The sequence below is a fragment of the Thunnus maccoyii genome, chromosome 15 (genome assembly GCF_910596095.1).
Source record: "Thunnus maccoyii chromosome 15, fThuMac1.1, whole genome shotgun sequence".
In the NCBI taxonomy this organism is placed as follows: domain Eukaryota; kingdom Metazoa; phylum Chordata; class Actinopteri; order Scombriformes; family Scombridae; genus Thunnus; species Thunnus maccoyii.
In genome coordinates, this window is record NC_056547.1 from 30985753 (window position 1) to 31004789 (window position 19037).

General features: G+C 43.0%; 1 protein-coding gene across 1 annotated transcript in view; it reads left to right on the forward strand.

Annotated features, from left to right (window-relative positions):
* Positions 1-16748, forward strand: part of LOC121912575 (ankyrin repeat and MYND domain-containing protein 2-like) — a 28491-nt gene extending 11743 nt beyond the window's left edge. The window contains exons 6-10 of the mRNA XM_042434786.1: positions 2013-2227; positions 4106-4241; positions 11029-11157; positions 11244-11367; positions 16594-16748. Coding sequence (XP_042290720.1) covers positions 2013-2227; positions 4106-4241; positions 11029-11157; positions 11244-11367; positions 16594-16748 — 759 coding nt within the window. The remainder of the gene's footprint in view (positions 1-2012; positions 2228-4105; positions 4242-11028; positions 11158-11243; positions 11368-16593) is intronic.
* The last annotated feature ends 2289 nt before the right edge of the window (positions 16749-19037 follow it).

Sequence of the window (19037 nt, forward strand, 5' to 3'; positions counted from 1 at the left end):
GATGGGCAGTGTTGGGAGCCATCTTACAACCTCGCTATGATAGGGCCCATGGCAAGAACAGACACCATCTAGTCCTGGAGGAAGTGCAGGCAGGTGTCAAGGAGGAACGGACCAGCAGCATGGTGGGCATGTGGCAGCAGGGAGCATGGAAAAGGTGGGAGGTGCACTGGAGGAAAATATCCTGGACTGATATCTGGCTGGCAGAACCCCATCAGATCAAGTTCATGGTCCAAGCTGTGTATGATGTCCTACCTAGCACAGCAAATCTCCATGTCTGGGGCAAGAGTGATTTTCCAGCATGTCCTCTGTACCCAGGAAAAGGTTCACTCAAACACATCCTCAGCAGTTGCCCAACAGCCCTGGAGGAGGGCCGCTACTACTGGCGACATGACCAGGTGCTGAAGACAGTTGCAGAGGCCATCTCCAAAGCCGCAACCAACAATAAGCACATCTGCGGCTGTGTCTACAGTCACAGCCCAGATCAGCAGCTGGTCTGCTCACCCCTACATTGGACTGGGAGCTGTGAGTTGACTTGGAGAGGCAGCTCAATTTCCTGGACCACACTACAACAACTCTGTTGAGGCCAGATGTGGTGCTATCATCAGCCTCTTCAATGCAGGTGCTCTTTATAGAGCTGACAGTTCCCTGGGTGGACCATATGGAAGAGGCAAATGAGTGGAAGTGGTCCAAGTACCAGGAGCTGATGGATCAGTGCAGGAGGAGAGGCTGGAGGGCTTGCTGTGAGCCTATTGAAGTTGGGTGTGGAGGCTTTGGACTCACCGTGCAAGGTCTACTCTCTACTTGGCATCACTGGGACTGCAAAAAGGGAAGCCACCAAGTCCACAATGGAGGCTGCAGAGTGGGCCTCCAGATGGTTTTGGATAAGGAGGAGTGATCCGTTGGCCAATGTTCCTGGGTCAAGCCAGGGTCTGATTAACCTTGGCTGAGTTGCCTGAGCGAGGGTGTATGATGTCCCATTTTCTTAATGATAACATATAGTTATACACCCCATGACCACCTTCTTGGACATATTCAGCATCCTGGACAAATATTAGTCAAGTTTTAGGTTGCATCATAGCACACAGAGTCCACTCTCCTGAGGGTGATTAATGATTTGTTCTTGTACACTATTTTATTATTTAGATCCCTCTGCTGCTTTCATTCTCTCCATCGTCTTGACCGTCTTCATCTTTTTTAGAAAACACAATATCTCCTACCATTGTTATGCAGATGATATGCAGCTATACCTGGGTTATGAGCTGCACTGAAGATGTAAAATCTTAGATGGCACAGAGATTCTTACAGCTAAACCAGAACAAAACTGAATCTTTGGTGCCTTTGATCCCTGTAGCTTTTCAGTCTGTGTCATCATCAGGTCATAATTTCCTAGTTTGCCCAATACTTTGGTTTATGACCAAATACCTACAAAACTAACATCATTCCTTTCACCCTCAGCTGTACTTAGGTGTTAATAAGCAAATTTTATCATGCTAACATGCTAAGATGGTGGACATGATTAACACTACCCACTAACATAGTCAGTGCCCGCTAGCTTGAGTACAGCATCACAGAGTTGTGAGCATGGCTTTAGACTCTTGTTTTAGGTTAGGTTGCCAGGTCCTCCATATTTTGTCACGTTATTGATTGCCTATATGTTAAATATATTTATGGTACCCTTGCTCATGCTATATATTAAACTAAACTTAGTAGCACCAACTGAGGGAACTGATAAAACTCTTTGCCCATTATTTGACATTCTATTTGACATTAAATGGGCTCCTTTCCAGAGGATAAGGGATTAGTGTCTGGTTTCTTTTACTATTAGCATCAGTGTGCCACGTGTAAGCAATGTGGTGTTAACAGCACACTATGCATAAACTATGAAAAACAATGTACGATGGAATTACTTATGTCCTGTACATATTCCCTGTCTCAATAAACAAGAGATTATTTCTGTCCCTAGAACAGCTCTGCTCAGAAATGTTTGTCCAACTTACTGTCCAATCTGTCAGATAGTCATGCTGGTGAAGGAGAACCCTGTGCTGGTGGACGTGGCAGCTCTGGAGAAGTGTTATCAGGTGATGGACCTGCTTTGTGAGCAGTGTGTGAAACAGCAAGACATGAATGAGGTCCTGGCCATGAAGATGCACTACATAAGCTGCGTGCTACAGAAATGTCTGGCCTTCCTACAGAAACGGGATGACAAGCTGGACGCACTTGTCAAGAGGTGAGGCCTTTAGGCATGGGCACTGCTTTCATGTAGCTCTGGGGGAGCATTGTTGAGAAGTGAGAAAACACGTCTGATGATGTCATGTGATGTGAGTGATGTCATTGGGGTAATGTCAGTTTAGGTTTCGAGACGCATTTTTTAAAGTAAAGCTTGTGTTGTGTGTGTTAGGGGGCATTAAGTTTGAAAGATGTGTGTTTGCCAAGCAGGGAGGGTCTAATGAATAATGTTATGAAGTGGCAATTATGGAAATGACCCTGTGTTTTGAAAACTCACACCCATACTAGGGAGTAAAACTATATTCCTGCCTCTGCTGCTCAATTTTAACCATTTGTTTTATCTGTCTTGTGTAAGTCCCCTAGTATTATGGATGTGCAACACTGAAGTACCACTTTAACAGCATTAATAACTCAGATTTAATTGGTGTCTAGTGTTATTGCATTGATTAAAAGTAAAGCTGGATTTATGCTTCTCTGGGCTGCATGCAGGGGAACATGTGGCTGTTTCTTTTAAGCTTGTGTGTAGTGCATTCACATTTGTTTTTGTCTCTCTTTTGGACGCACATCTTGAGAGGGATTGTATCAACCAATCAACTTGGTTGATAAGCAGGTGTGCATGATGCATTGTTGGAAGGTCAATGTGTTGGCTCATATGCAAGCCTCTGCAACCTAAAGTTACTCATAACGTCCTTCTGTGAATAACTATCACAGAGACGTTTACATGTATCTTAGGAGATGCCTAATTCCAGTGTTATTCAGTCAGTCAATTTGAGTGTGACAGCAGATTCCAGTGCTGTTTTGACCTTTTGTTTACATTTGGATCACAGATTGGGCCTTTAAATTAAACTTTCAGACATATTAAGAAAGGTAACTGTCAAATCCAAAGTCAGATGAGAGGCATAACATCAGTTTAATTTACATGCATTGTCATGCTAAACTAAGCTGAAATTGACTGATATCTTTGCATCTGACTCTGAGAATAATCCAGGGACTGGATTTTGTTGAAAAATCAATTTTCACAACAATTTGTAAAATGTCATATTTGTTCCTTTTAGTTGATTAAATGCCTGAAAGCAGCAGCATAAATGATTCAGCCTCTCTTCTACATTGCACTTCACTGTGCCTGGATGACACTACTGCCAATGGTCATGAAAATTACAAAAATTAGTTGATCACACTCATGTGCACTTGCACCAAGAGATTGTGCTTGTGTCAAGTTTTAAAAAATTCAAGATTCAAGGTTCAATAAGCTTTATTGTCTGTCACATAGCAACAGAAGTTCCTCTTTGCAGCTCAATTAAAGACAAGGTAGACAAATGTAACAATAACAAATTAGGGCCCTAAAAATCAAAAGTCGAACATGAAAGTATTGGATTTTTCACTTTCCTCTAGTGGTATCTCTCCATGAAGATAGTTTGGTTTTATTTGGCCAGGTTTTAAGATATCTGTTTCTGAGAGTTTACCACCCCACCTCATTCCACTACGATGCAATGCATGTGAATGGAAATTAGTTTGTGGTGCTCACAGTAATGAAAAATTACATTTCTACAGCAACTTGTCTTTCCAAAAACAATGTCCTTGTTATTCTGGGTAACCTGCAGAAAACACTGCCAAAGATCTTCATTGGAACTGCTTTCTACCAAAGAAATAGCTCCTTTGAAAACTTTTCTGAGGATTATTCAGAGTAATGGGGGCACAGAAGAAAAATGAAAAAATGGATCCTACAGTATGTAGCGCATAAATGTGCTCAGTAAATATGATTAACTTTGAGTTTGGTCATGCTAAGGGAAAACTCCTGGAGCATCAAAATCTGTACTGTAATCAAAGTCAAAATTAATGACATTTTTTAATGCCTTGCTTTTTTGCTGCTGGGCCCAAGCCTGTTGAGGGGGAGAGACTGTGACGGCTTCCCACAGTACCAGGAGAAGTTCATTCGGGACTGCATCAGGAAGTTTCCGTACTGCGAAGCCACACTGCTTCAGCAGCTGGTGAGGAGCATTGCACCGGTAGAGATTGTAAGTGAAGAATATATCATTTTTAGCAAAAGGCCTTTGATTTTAAAGAGCAATGGGTGAAAAGTGTTATAACAGTGGATAATAGTTGATGATAGAGGATGTTGTATGTTAGAGTGTTAGAGATAGTATCTCGGGGGTGTTGGCTTGATAGCTCCTTAAGACAGGGACTCCGATCAGAGAGTAGGGCATGGAGAGTTCAATCCAAATAAATCCAAATCCAAATAAATTTTAATGATCACTCATTGGGTAAATACTGGGAATGGATGAGCAGGCATTAGTTTTGGATTGGATGTGGATTAGAATGTATATGTGTGAGTTTATTTGTGCATGAACGCACACAACAGAAATCCACTACTGCTCACCCAGGGAAAAATGTGCAGAATAACAACAAATTTTGTCTTAAGAAAGTATGACATTATCAACTACAGCAAGTGCGCTAGGAACAAACTCAGAAAACTCACAATTGGAAAGGGGGCCCTGAAAACAGGTACAATAATAGATACAGAAACCAGACTTTCCTACACACCCAACCCAAATTTAAGCATTAAATTTGTACTTCAGGAAGGGAAGACTACACAATACTTTGTTAAGTCTCATCATCTTCCAATGCTGGCAGTCTTACAAGTCGAGCAACAGGCAGAAGTTACGTCTGTCCTTTGATCTTCGCCTCATCCACACCTGGACAGGTCTTCACTACCCTGCCAATAAGCCACTGGCCCCGGGGTAGTTGAGAATCAACCACAATCACAACTTGCCCAGTGGTTAAGTTGTCAGTGTCCCTCTGCCATTTCTATCGCTTCTGGAGGTCAGGCAGATAGTGATGAACAAAGTTGGACCAGAAGTGGTCTGCAAGAATCTGGCTATGTCGTCATTGCCGTCTTCTGAGTAGATCACTGGATGTGTAGTTTGCTTGGGGGATTGATGCATCACGACATCTCAGAAGCAGCAGGTTTGGTGTGACTGGGTTGGGGTCTGCAACATCAGAAGAGATGTATCCGAGGGGCTTTGCATTGAATTCCCTCCACTTCTAGTGGCACAGTCTGCAAAACTATCTCAGTGACTGTTTGGTTACCCAGCACCACCTGGAGAGCTGTCTTCATGGATTTTATTTCTCACTCCCAGGTACCCCCAAAATGTGGTGAACCTAGAGGGTTAAACCGGAACTCAATACTTTGTCCTGCCAGCTACTCCTCCTCGAAAGTTTGTTCCTCCGTCAGAGAGAATCTCGAATGGCTTGCCACGGCATGCAATTAAACGGCGTAGAGCCATTAGAAAGGTGTCACTGTCTATATTGTCCAACAGGTCGAGATGCACGCAGCTCATCTTCATGCATTTAAAGATTATTCCCCACTGCTTCTCTGTACGCCGGCCCACTTTGATTTTGTAAGGGCCAAAGCAGTCTACTCCAGTAGACCAAAACGGTGGCTTGTACAGGCGAAGCTGTGCAGTCGGTAAATCTGCCATCTGAGGAATCACAGGATTAGCTTGCCACCTCTGGCACTCTCCACAGCTGTACTGGTGTCGCTTGACTGACTCTGTTCCTCTCAGAATCCGATATGTCCTTCTTATCTTACTGAACACTCGTTCAGGGCCAGAATGTAGCAGCTTGTTGTTGTGTTCTTTGATTAGGATAATGGTCACATGGTGTTTCGGATCTAGGATTATAGGGTGCATAGCATCTGGATCCAGACCTTCTGCTCTCCAGAGTCGTCCTCCAACTCTTATCAGTCCAACGGCAGAATCATATTCAGGAGCAAGGGTGTATAAGCAACTTTGCTTGGAGATGGGCTTACCAGCAGCTAGAACCTGCACTTTTTCTGAGAAACTGTCATCTTGAGCTTGTTTGAGGAGATGCAGCTTTGCAGCTAAAGCATCTGCAGCAGTCATGGCAGGTTTCTCGTGGCTATTGGCCACCCTCTGGAGGAACTGGTGGGTGGCCTTAATGAGATCATCCCAGCTGTCAATGTTGGACATGGACATTGTGTTCGGACTGCTGCAGGTGGAGCTCCCTTCAGAACACAGCTTTCCTTAACTCATCCTGCTCTTCTTCTTTGGCTGCTTCTATCTATCCAAGTAAGGTCGTCAGCTTGGTTATCTGTGGTGTTGACATATCTTTGGTTTGCCTCTTCAGTAAGATCTTGTATTTCAGCAGCCCGAGTACCAACAAAGACCTTACAGCGGCACGAATTGGATCTGAGCCATGTCAAAACTGTTGTTGAGTCGGTCCATAGTGTTTATATCACTGGGAGGAAGAGAAAGCTCTGTACACAGCACTTTGGCTAACTGTGCTCCTGCAAGAGCTGCACATAGTTAGGCTAACCCTTGACCTTGCCATCACGAAGGCCACATGGATGTTGCCATGGCAATCCTGCGTCCGTAGGTAGCCAACTGCACCGTAGGCCCTTTCAGAGGCATCACAAAAGATATGAGCCTCCCTTTTGACCCTGCCTTTGTCTGCACTTGGCGGGATGTAGCACCTTGGCATCTCCACGTGGGGTAGGTCCACCAATGCATCCTCCCACTGTCTCCATCTATCCAGTAATGACTTGGGTTGGATCTGCTCATCCCAGCCAACTCCTGCTTTCTGTCTTGGACAAGGATTTTAGCTCATGTTGAGTATGGTATAAGATACCCCAGTGGGTCATATAAGGCAGTTCCAGTGGAGACCTAAAGCTGGTTCTTCTGGGTCCTGGCTATGTTGGGAAAGCCACAGTTCTGTGCTGGCGGCTCTGGCTTCCACAGGGAGGTGCTCTACAGTTGATGGAATATTGATAGCCCACTGCCTTATCTCAAAACCTCCTGTGGATAGCAACTCCCGCGTTCGGTTAATGAGGTTCCTAGCTTTGTCGGCATTTGTGATGCTGTGCAAACAATTATTGACATAAAAGGCTCTCTTGACAGTGTCTAGGATGTCTTCATTGCCCTGGCTGTTGTCCTTTACGTGCCTCTGGAACACATATGTGGCGCAACAAGGACTGCATGTTGTTCCAAATGGCAGGACCTGCCACTCATACACACTCAGCTCCTCCTCCTTCTTCATTGCCTGCAAAAGGAAGCGAAGTAGGGGTTTGTCCTCTGGAAGTAGGTGAATTTGGTGAAACATCACCTTGATATCACCACTTATGGCCACTGTGTGTTCTCGGAAGTGGAGGAGGACACCAAGCAGTGAAGGCCCCAGGATTGGACCAGACAGTAGTTGGCCATTGAGGGTCTGCCCATCATATTGGTATGAGCAGTTGAATACAAGCCTAGCCTTGTCATTGTGATGTACTACATGATGTGGTAGATACCACAACTCACTGAAAGAATCGACAGTCTCAGGGGACAGTTGTTTGACATACCCTGCCAGCTCCAGTTTCTGTGCTTCTTAGCAGTAGGTCTCCACCTGCTCCATATCTTTGGCTGTCCTACACTCTGTGCTCCGTAGCTGAGGGAGCAGCGCCGAGAGTGCCTGGAGGATGGGGCTATTTTTGCAATGGAGGAGAGGTGTTGCATATCTTTTCACACCATCCACATCCATCTTAGTAGTGCACTGTTCTAGTAGTTCAAGAGCTTGCTGGTCTTCCTTAGAATGTATAGCAGTTTTCACGTTGGCATAGGGCAGTATGTCGATTTTCCACAGCCTTTCCACATGCTGGATAAGGTCAGAAGCTGGAGATATGGTGAAGAGACACTGTTGCTCCTCAGCAGGAAGATGAGCTGGCTCCTGCAGTGCCCATCCAAGGGGAGTACAGACCGCTAGTGGACCCCCAGGAGGACCAAACTCACTGGTTGTGTAGGGACAAACAGATGGGGGAAATTAGAGCCAATGAGCACCAATGGACATACTCTGTCTACCGGTGAGAGTGGTAGTCCCTGCAGGTGCGTGTATTTCTGCGTGAGTGCTTTGACTGGATAGCTGTGTTCTGAAAGGCCCAGTTCTTCCACTGTGAATGCATGATGGATTTTATATCTGGCCTCAGGATCATGTGCTGGAGAGATTTCAAAAGAGACTGAGGCTCCCATTAGGTGGATCACATCATGACAGACAGTTCTCAATGGAAGTATCTCTGGCTCCATAGTTAGCTGAAGAGCTCAGCATTGTGCAGATGGACCTTCACCACCTTTAACATGACTCTCTGAGGACGGTTTGGGCGGTCAATGTAAATGGTGTCTGGAGTGGCACTGACCATCAAGACCTTTTTGGGCTCCTGTTGACAAACTGCATGCAGCAGGGTGAGGTGTTGCTGCTTGCAGACTTTACAGGGCTTCTTCAGAGTGCATGCTTCAGGTGCATGATTCCTGCCACAGTGCCAGCAGCCTTTGTCCTTAATCCACTCTGTAATCTGACTTGTAGACAATATCTTGAATTTGGGGCACAGACTGAGGTAATGCTCACGGGTGTTGCAGTATGGGCAGTAAGGCTTCATCCTGGCTTTAGAATTGGGGGAACTGGTACTCTGACCTGGAGCTGGAGGACACACTTTACTGGCTCAGCTATCTGCATTGTAGTACACAGTAGAGGGGTGTCCTTGCATCCTCTTGCCTTTCTTATCTTGCTTGGTCTGGTCCTGAAACATGTCAGCTACTCTACTGGATATACGCTTGGCTTGTGATTTCACTTGCAGCCATGAGGAGAAGTCTGGCAGTGTGTATGTTTTGTCAGTTCCAGTTCTCAGTATGCCATAACTTAGACCGTACTCAACAAACCCATCACGATAGCTGGCCGGTAGTTTTCTCAGCAGCCTATCAACATGAGAGCCACATCACAATTTGTAGCCATTTTCACCCTCTAAAGACCGGAGCATGCCTACTAAAGCATGTACTGACAGGGCAAAGTTGTCAAAGGCTTCTGGGTCGCCTACTCTTATTGGTGGAGAGTTCAAGATGGCACCAAGCTCACTCTGGACGAGTTGGCGTGGTTGGCCATATTTGTCCTGGAGGGCCTGAAGTGCTGTGGTATATGGCCTGAGGTCGTGCATATATGCTTGTGCTAGCTTGTAAGTGCTCAGTAGCTTTAAGTGCTCCAGGAGCACTTGGTATTTGAACTGCTCTGTGAGATGTGTATGGCCACTAAGCAGACTGTCCAGACCCATTTTGAGTAGTGTAAAGCAGACTCCTTTCCACTTGTGAAATAAGGTAGGGCAGGCTTTGGGATTCCATATGACGTAGCAATTAGCAGCTCCATCATGTTAGTGACTGTTCTAGGATCAGAAGGAGGCAGCGTCATTTCTGGCATTAAATGTGGCAGGGTGGGACTACGGCTAGTCTGTCTGATTGTATCCTGCAGCCTGAACCATGTGTGCGTGTAAGGCAAAGTTTGACTGGGTGACACATATGGTCTAGTTGGGAGTGCTTGCTGAGGTAGGGCCTGTTTGACAGCATCAGATGGATGGTAGACAGCAGCAGGGTGACCCACACTTGGTTGAGTAACATTGCAAGAATCAGTTGGAGGGGGACCCATTACAGGAGGAATCTGCTGTACTTGAGATACAAGTAAAGTGCTGGGACCTGGGTCTAATTCAGCAGACAGGGCTTGTGTTGATGAGTGGGGGGCAGCTGTCTTTAGTGTATCAGCTGGTAGGTTTAAAGGTGGCTGCCTGGTGTTCGTAAAGCTTGTGGTGTTATACTGCAGTCTCTGAGGTGTGGAATGCTGTGGGTATCCCACTGCTCTCTGGGTATTGTGCTGCACTGTCAAATCACTTTGTTTGTCATACTCAGGTTTGGAAGGAGCGGGTCTCACGTCTTGGTCCTTCAGGAAGGCAGTAATAAGGGAAGCTCTCTCCACTTCCATTTCTTTCTGTTTCAGATGATATTGCATCAATAACTGTTTAGTAATTGATTCTCTAGTCTGATGTGCTGCACGAGCCTCCTCATCTAACTGACATCTTTGTCTTGTTCCCTGAGAATATCTATCTTCCCATGTTTTTGCATCCAACAGTTGACACCATTCCTCTGCCAGACTTTCCTCTATAATCTGACGTTGCATTTATGCCAGCTCCATGCACTTTAATCTCTCCTCCAACATCGCTGTTTAAAGGTCGATTAGTCCTGCCATAGTAGAGCATCCTGATACAGAGTGTGCACTAATCTGGGTCCTTGGTTTACTGTGTTGGGAAGCTGAGACATATGACCGTTGAGAAGGTTAGCGTTTCCCTGTGATTGCACAGTCCCCAGGCACGTCGGCTTCTGCTACTGCTGTTGGGTGATAGGTCTGAGTCGCCGGTTTAGGTCGATATCCAACTTCATAAACATTAAAGTAGGCTGGTGGATGTCTCTCCTGCTGAGTTCTTGGGTGCACTGACATGTCAGCAATATCATTATGCTCCAATTCCATGTTGTCCTCAAGGTGACTATTGATCCGGTTCGAAGGACCATTTGTTAGAGATGGTATCTCTGGGATGCTGGCTTGATAGCTCCTTAAGGACAGGGCTTCGATCAGAGACTAGGGCACGGAGAGTTCAATCCAAATAAATTTTAATGATCAGTCATTACGTAAATACAGGGAATGGATGAGCAGGCATTAGTTTGGGTTTGGATGTGGATTAGAGTTTATATGTGTGTGTTTATTTGTGCATGAACGCACACAACAGAAATCCACTACTGCTCACCCTTGTCTTAAGGAAGAATGACAACTACAGCAAGTACGCTAGGAACAAACTCAGAAAACTCACTATTGGAAAGGGGGCCTGAAAACAGTTATAATAATAGAAACAGAAACCAGTAGACTCTCTACATAGAGAGTAATCACTTTGTTTTTAATCACTGTTGTTGATATAACTAGTACATCATTGCATCTTGTTGCCAGGGCAATGACCCAACAGCGTTCTCAGTGTTGACCCAGGCCCTGACAGGCCAGATGGCATTTGTGGACGCTGACTACTGTGCTACATGTGGGGAGAGGGGAGCAGACAAGAGATGCTCTCTTTGTAAAGCAGTAAGTCTTTTTGTAATTTAATCATGTCATCAAAAATCTCCATGTTGAATTGCCTCCAGGTAATGCTACTTTGTTTTGCTTTGAAGGTGATTTACTGCAGCTTGACCTGCCAAAAGCTTCACTGGTTCACCCATAAAAGGATGTGCAGGTCCCTGCAGGGGCAGGATGCCAATCAGGAGAGGGACACTCCAAGGCTGAAAGAGCTGAAAGGTCCTCATCTTTTATCTGTGCTCTACAGTTGTTTTATGTACCATACACCTGTGGGTAAAAAGTGTGTTCTGGAGATATACAGTATGGTATATGGATGCCCAAGGTTACTCCCTTTTAACTCTCAAGTACCCATCAAGTACATGGCAGACTGCCAGAGCCAACTTCATTATATTTAGCTTAAATCCCCAGAAACAGTTTCAATTATTTGATTGAACACAAAGATATTTCAAAATATGTACCAAATGAGGATAATATCAACTGAAATAATAATAAAGGTATTAAAATTGGATTTTGTCACAGGGCCCCTCTACAAAAAGACCCTTAAGATAAGGTAAAAATTCTGAAGCTGCTATATGATTATGGTGCTTCCTAATGTTAGTTATGCATTTAAATGGAGACCTTACTTCAATATAGCCAATCAAATCTTTGCATAAAGCAGTAATGTCAGTGTTCTATCACAAGCAGAGCAGACGATTACACCGAGCATGATAGCATCCTGCTACATGATACAAGAGCCACAGACTCTGAACAACAACCCACATTAGCTTTCCTACTAAAGTCTCCCTCCTATCAAACACACATCTTGTCCTGCACCTTAGCTTGTTGACACAACTACACACAACTACAGAAGTTTGTGTATTTTGTCTCTCATATCTTATATATTAGAACAGTCCAGGCTTGTTCCCCTTACATGACATGTTTCTTTCCCTCTCATCCTCCTCATTCTTATCTTCCATGTGAATAGGTTTTGAACAATGTTGATCATTTCTTCACTTTTCATTTAGGTCAGACCCACCAAATAGAAAAATAAGTGGGGGTTTGTGGACCACACAGAATCATTTGTCATTTAATGGCTACAAACAACTTAGAGTATAATGTTAATAGATATATTTATACATAGATTAATTTCTTTCACTTTAATGGTCTCATTATAATCACTTCCAGACAGCAGACAGTCCATATAAAAAACTAGGAAAATTATTAGGGGTGCGCAAAAAATCGATTCACATAAGAATCGCGATTCTATCTCTGCCGATTCAGAATCGATTCAGAAATTCCAAGAATCGATTCACATTTTTCAGTCTTGCCACAACGCTGTTTTCCATTTATTCCTGACATGAATTAGCTCGCTAAATCCCATAGATGGCGCAATGATGCCGCCCCGGACCCAAATCCGGGGGCTAGAAGGCGATCATTTGGATATATTTTGGATTTTCTTATCTCGAAGGGAAGAAGGAGCTTAATGCCATTATCAGGCACTGCAACGCTTTTCCGCAGGTTTGTGCCATTGTGGGCTTATTTTTTTTTGTAACCGCTGTGAAACAGTCAGAAAATAACGTTTTATTGATCTGATTCACCAGCTTCCTCACTAACGTTACCAGCGCTCCCTCTCCTCATTCACTCTGTAGCTCGCTCGACCACTGCGTAGTCTCCTTGAAGCTTATGACAAACTGCCAAAAACGAGCCAACAAGATGCAGCAGCGAAACAAGCGTTTAAACAGCTGTTTTGTATTTTGAAACAGTCAATAAAATCCAGTAAATAGCGAAGCTGCCCGCTTCATTACTTTGTATTCATGTAGTAAATATACAAATGTCAATTAGATGGTAATCTGAGAAATTAAGAAAAAGAAACAAAATTGGTTAGCCTATAATAATCACTCACTAATAGTGATCAATTTTCTTGTATGCACTTTGCAGCTAAATGTAGCAGGCAGCTATTGTTTGATTTTGTGAATTGAAGGAGGAATTTAAGTTATTTGAGGTTTTACACTTAGCAGTTTATCTTTGCATTCATTTTTATTTTTGTATTAAGTATTCATTTTACCCTTTGTCTCATGGCCGCTTTGGTTTCCTATTGACGAAGTGGACTAAAGGAACATAAATCTTACTCAGGTTGAGATTGAGTAGCAAATGTTTACATTTGATTCAGTGTGATCTTTTTTATTTGAGACCTATAAAAGTATCTACTGCAGTCAAATGGAGAGAGTAACTCAAAACATCAATCTAGAATCAAATCTATGAATATATTGAATTGAGTGCTGATTTTGAATTGCAAAACGATTGTGAATCGAATCATGACCCCAAGAAATCGAATCGAATCAAATCGTGAGATTTCCTGAATCCTGCTCCCCTAAAAATTATGGTTACAAGGCTCAATATGGATCTGAAAAAAGTTACATCTAAACCATCTAAACCAAGGAGACATGGGGTGTTTTTCTGACAGGTCCATATCCACAAATGTAGAAAACAAGATGAATATAGTTAAACAGTATCCATCAGACTAACAGTAAGTAGGCCTGTTTATAGTATCCTCAACAACATGTCCAAGCATACATAATGAGCTTTTAAAACAGGTCCATATCCATAAATGCTAAATGCAAAATGAACATGGCAGAACAGTACTTATCAGACCAACAGTAAATTGACCTGTTCATGATACAATCTAAAACAATTCCAAGCAGACACAAGGTGCTTATAGCGGGTCCATTTACATATTTCAATTAAATGAGAAAAGATAATGTTTATTATACAGATAGAAATCTTAGTCATAGAGTCTTTGGTGCTTGGACTCGACAAGGACATCATCCCTGGGCAGCCATGAGATAGATCCCCCATGGAGTCCAGACACTGGTGGTAATGGTAGATAACTTTGGATGAGGCTGATAGCTGATCCTGTGGATACTGGGTGGAGATGGGGAGATGGAGGGGCACGCATAACAGCAGCATGCCAGACTAAAGTAGAGAAAGAGAGACATATTTAAAAAGACAGCAACAAATGATGTACTAACAATAAACATGAGTCGCCGTGGTATTGGGTAGAAGTGATCCGCTGGTGACGGCTGAAACTCAAACTATATGCCTGTGCATTGACAGCTAGGAAATGATAGAGGATGCGTGAGAAATGAGAATGACAGGGAGGTATGAGAAATAAAATTACGCCTGGCATGCAGAAGATAGTCTTCCTGACTGAACTTTTGCTAAGCTTCATTTGTTAAAGGAGAAAACAGTAAAACAGTATCCGAACTAACAATAAGTAGGCGTGTTTGAATCATAAAACAGATCTGTAGTCTTTACATTTTCACATTACATTACTGACATTACATGCCTCAATCAGGTGATTTACTAATATAGAGCTAACATAAATATCAGACTTCTGTCATTTTGAGCCTGTTTGAGTCAGAGAGAGAAATTACACTGCCTTGATTTTGCTATTTTAACATAGTTAAGTTCATAAGTAGTGCAATCCTGAGAAACTCATGCAACACTCATGCAACTAGTCATGGATCAACGTGCCCTTGTTTTGATGGCATTCATATTTGAATTTATGATTATTAGGATAGCCCCTTGAGATGTAGCATCTCATTTTCAAGGGGGTCCTAAAAACAAAAAATACGAAATATAACACATACATACAAAAACATCATTACATATCATACACTACAAATATATAGATATAGACAGCTCGCTTTCTCGCTGTAAATTCAAATATGAGAAAAGCTAGACTCACAAGCATAAGTATATCCAAACACTGTCAGTATTAGCAAGGCCACTTTCCTTATTGTGGGGTACTGATATTGGCTAACATGGTTAGACCACAAGTCCACTGCACCCTCAGACTGCAAGTGCTGTATTAAAGCAAAGGAAGACTGCACATCAACCAAATCCATCTGACAGATGCTCTCATCAATACAAGACATTACCTCTTTTGTTTTTATATGGAAATCTGCCTCAGATTTGATGGAAAATGGGTCACGAGCAAACTGCAATACCTCAATGGGAATGCTGAAACCTTGGAATCTTTCAGTAAAGTTCTCAGTCAATTTTCTCATAATGTCTGTCATGATGAGAGTTATGTGTGCCCCAGGTGCTGTGCTCATGAATGCATGGAGTTGAGGGAAGTGCAGCAATTTTGTTGCCATGAGGTCTTTTGTGAAAATCGTTAGCTTTGTCTTGTAGGCACAAAGCCTCTCAACCAAATCAGTGATAGACTTTTCATTCAAAACGTTCAAGTGTCCAAAATGTCACACAGAAACTAGACTTCTTCCATAAACTGTTCATCCAACATGCACTCCAAGAGGTTTGTTGCCCATTTGTGTTTACACATGCGAAGGAAAGACACAATCTTATGGTGGAGTTCACAGAAAGAGTCCAGAGCCTTTCCTTTGCTGAGCCATCTGACCTTATTATGGACGAGTAAGTCAGTGTGTTTGGCAATGTATCTGCAAGCAGCAGATGGAAAAGGCGATGTTGTAAGCTGGAGGTTGACCGAATGAAATTCACAATGTTCATGACAGTGTCCATGGTGTTTTTCAGATCACCTCTGAGCTTTGCACACAACACAGACTGATGAATGATACAGTGTAAAAACTGCATATGTGGGGCTATGGCTGATAGCCTCACCACCAGCCCTTGCCTTCTATCAATCATAGCTGGAGCACCATCAGTAACCAACAGGCAAACTTTTTGTAAATCCATTTCACGCTTGTTAAAAAACAAGACAGTCTTTTCTCCCTTGTTCTGTGCAAAAGAGACCAAGGGCCACTTGACTCCACTGAGAAGATGCTAGCAGTCCCTGTACTTTCCTTCTCCATTCCTCTGAGCCCTCAGAAAAACTGGCAGAAAACCAGCTATGATTTGACTTGAAGTGCCTCTTCACATTGTATTCTTTCATCACAGCAATGCATTTGTTGCACAATAAACACATTTACTTCATATTACTTGTTGCAGCTGGCATAGTAAATAAATAATTGTCAGTCGATTCGCTCTAGAATTGGCAATTTTCACAATCAACTTTATGTCACTTTAGCTTTGAGAGAGACATTTTGAAGCTTCTTGTTAGCTTAGCTAACATGAGTTTCTCGGTGGCCTGCCTGCCCAGAATGCAATGTGAGGGTTGACTGAGCAAATGGCAGGTGCTCTGCAGGTGTAATCCTGTTGCAGCCAATCACAGCACTTAGGTGCTTTAAAAAGACATAACCAATACCATACAGGCAGCCTCTTGCGGGCCATAGAAAAAATCAAAAGGGCTATATCCGGCCCAAGGGCCGCTTGTTGAGCGGGCTTGATGTAGGTGTTGCCCCATGCAGCAAAATGTAATCCACCTCAGCAGTAGGATAGTAGTCCTAACACAGTACTGCATGTCAGACCACTGTGTTATTTACAGTATAGTGTGCCCTCTTGTGTCAAATACAAGTAATTAACCTGTGTATCTAACCTCCCTATTAGATGATGAGAGTGACCTGGTGATGGAGACAGCCAACTTCCTGCAGGAGCTGTGTCTGCGGGCAGAGGAGAAGGTGGCTGCTGCTGGAGGCTGCCCTGCAGAGCTGCTGGCCTGTCCATCCACCTCTGTTGAGGGACCGTCCTACACCCAGGACTGAGGCAGGACAACCAACTGGGGTCCAGAATGACAGTGAGTCATCTCTTTTTGTGAATTATCACAGAAGTTATGTTTGAAGAGATATGATTGAACAGAAACCATGACTGAATTGTACTTCCTGTTTGTACATTCCATACCAAGCCATGTAGTAGATAATCAGTGATAAGCCTGATAAGTGTATAAGAGGCATAAAATGAAGTCTAATGTGGGTGTTACAGTTTTTTCTGGCTGGAGTAATCACTCACTGCTGCTGTCCAAACTCGTCCCTACAACTTTATCACAAAAATATTCAGTGTGGCATCTCATATATTAAGGACATAAACTTCCTCTGTCTCCTTTGTCTCCTTGTATAACTTTATGTGTAAAATTATATTTTCACCATATTCCATCAGTTTTTTTTAGTAGGATACCTCATAAAGTTAGCAGTAAATTTGCATGTAGACCCAAGGAAAGATTGGACATAGGTCAAAAGAAGTGGTTCATATGATTAAGTACAGATTAACAACTCTGTGTGCCTTTTAGCTGACAGAATAAGAGAAAAACCCTTGCATGTTTGGCACAGTGTGGGTGCTGGAGAGCTGGCTATGTGGCGCTATGATGTAGAATTATTAAAAAGAGGTGAGAACCCCCCCCTTCTTTGGACCCAGGAGTTAATGTGCCAATTATGAAATGCAACATCCCCAGTTTGCATCTGGCCTGGGACCTATGTTGTATGTCGTTTTCTATCTCTGTCCCCCCTGATTTCCTGTCATATATTTACTGTTGCAATATAGTAAATACATAAAATGCCAATAATTAAAAGAGAGGCTAGAATTTTGTTCAAACATACTACTGTCTTATTTCAGGTCTTCTTATCAGACCAACTTTATTGATAGATACTGGATGATTCAGCAAAACCCCAGATTTTGTTCAGCAACAATTTTTTTTTTACATCTTAAGTTCGACAATAACTGCACATGGCAACTACAGTATGGTTAAGGTTAGGGAAAGATTGTGATTACTGCTAATAAAAAGGTAAATGTTAAATGCCGCCCATCCACCATCCCAACCTCCACTCCCTTAAAGACAGAGTTCACATATTTTGCAAATCTGTCTTAAAACAGTCAGTTGCCCAATCAAACACTGAAAAATGTTTTGCTTGCTGTAATCATCCCTTTTCATTATACTGCCAATTAAGAGATCTCTTCCAAATGTGCTTCCAATTTAAGTGATGGGGGACATTATCCACAGTCCTCATAAAGTCCAACATGCATTACAAAGTTGATTTGAAGTTAATTATGAGGCTTCAGCAGTCTTAGTTTATCAAATAAAGTTCCAGTCTTTTAGTACAAAAGTTCCTCTTACTGGACTTTCTTCCCAGCAGCTCAACATGGAAACACTGGGTACATCTCAAGTCTCTTAATTTATGTTTCCTCGCTCCTCGCTCCTCGCCTGAACCGGAAGTTGTTCCTGATGCGCCATTTTGACAGGCGTCCCAAGTCTCTTATTCTGCTCCGTGGAGCGAGGAGCAAGGAACGAGGAGGGATCTCTGAGGACCAAGGAGCGAGGAAACACGAGGGCAGCCTTCACGGAAGTCTTTCACCGGCGGACACGCCCCCTTATTGGATATCAGTTATTGATTGGACACTGCAGTTGATCAGACTGATCTGATACATCACTGCAGTTTCATACTGAAGTGGAGACAGATTACAATTGTTATTTCCTCCATTAAACTGTTTCTTGCTGACAGACAGACTCTTCCTGACTTTAATTTTATCCATAATAACAGTTAAACACATCTATATTTTACATCATTTGTCATCATTTCCATTCAGTCACATGTGAGGCTGAAAATTCCGGAGCATCAGTTTGATATGAGTGACATCATCTCCATTTGCCCTGAAACATTTAGCCAAATACATATTTTCCAGTGTTCAGAAGACACCCGGGTCATATTCTGGGTCATTGAATGATGAATTCACTATCAGGATTATCAAAAGATACAGATGCAAATAATCAATAAATAGTATAAACACATTCTGTGAGTAGAAATGGTTCCTGTGCGTCTGAGCAGGACACAGTATAAATGCAGAATGCAGGTTTTGGTGTTTGTTAAACAGGTAACAGGCTGCAGAGAGGAAACAGCTGCTCTAGCGGTGATAACTGTGAACCTTTATTAGTATTAGCACAGTGCACATGTGTGCAGACACAAACTCCATCAGAAGTTTCTACAGTTATTAAAGCCGACTTACAGCTAATCCAGCTGTGATCAGCTGTCGCCGTCATCAGAAACGGACGTCACTTCACATGA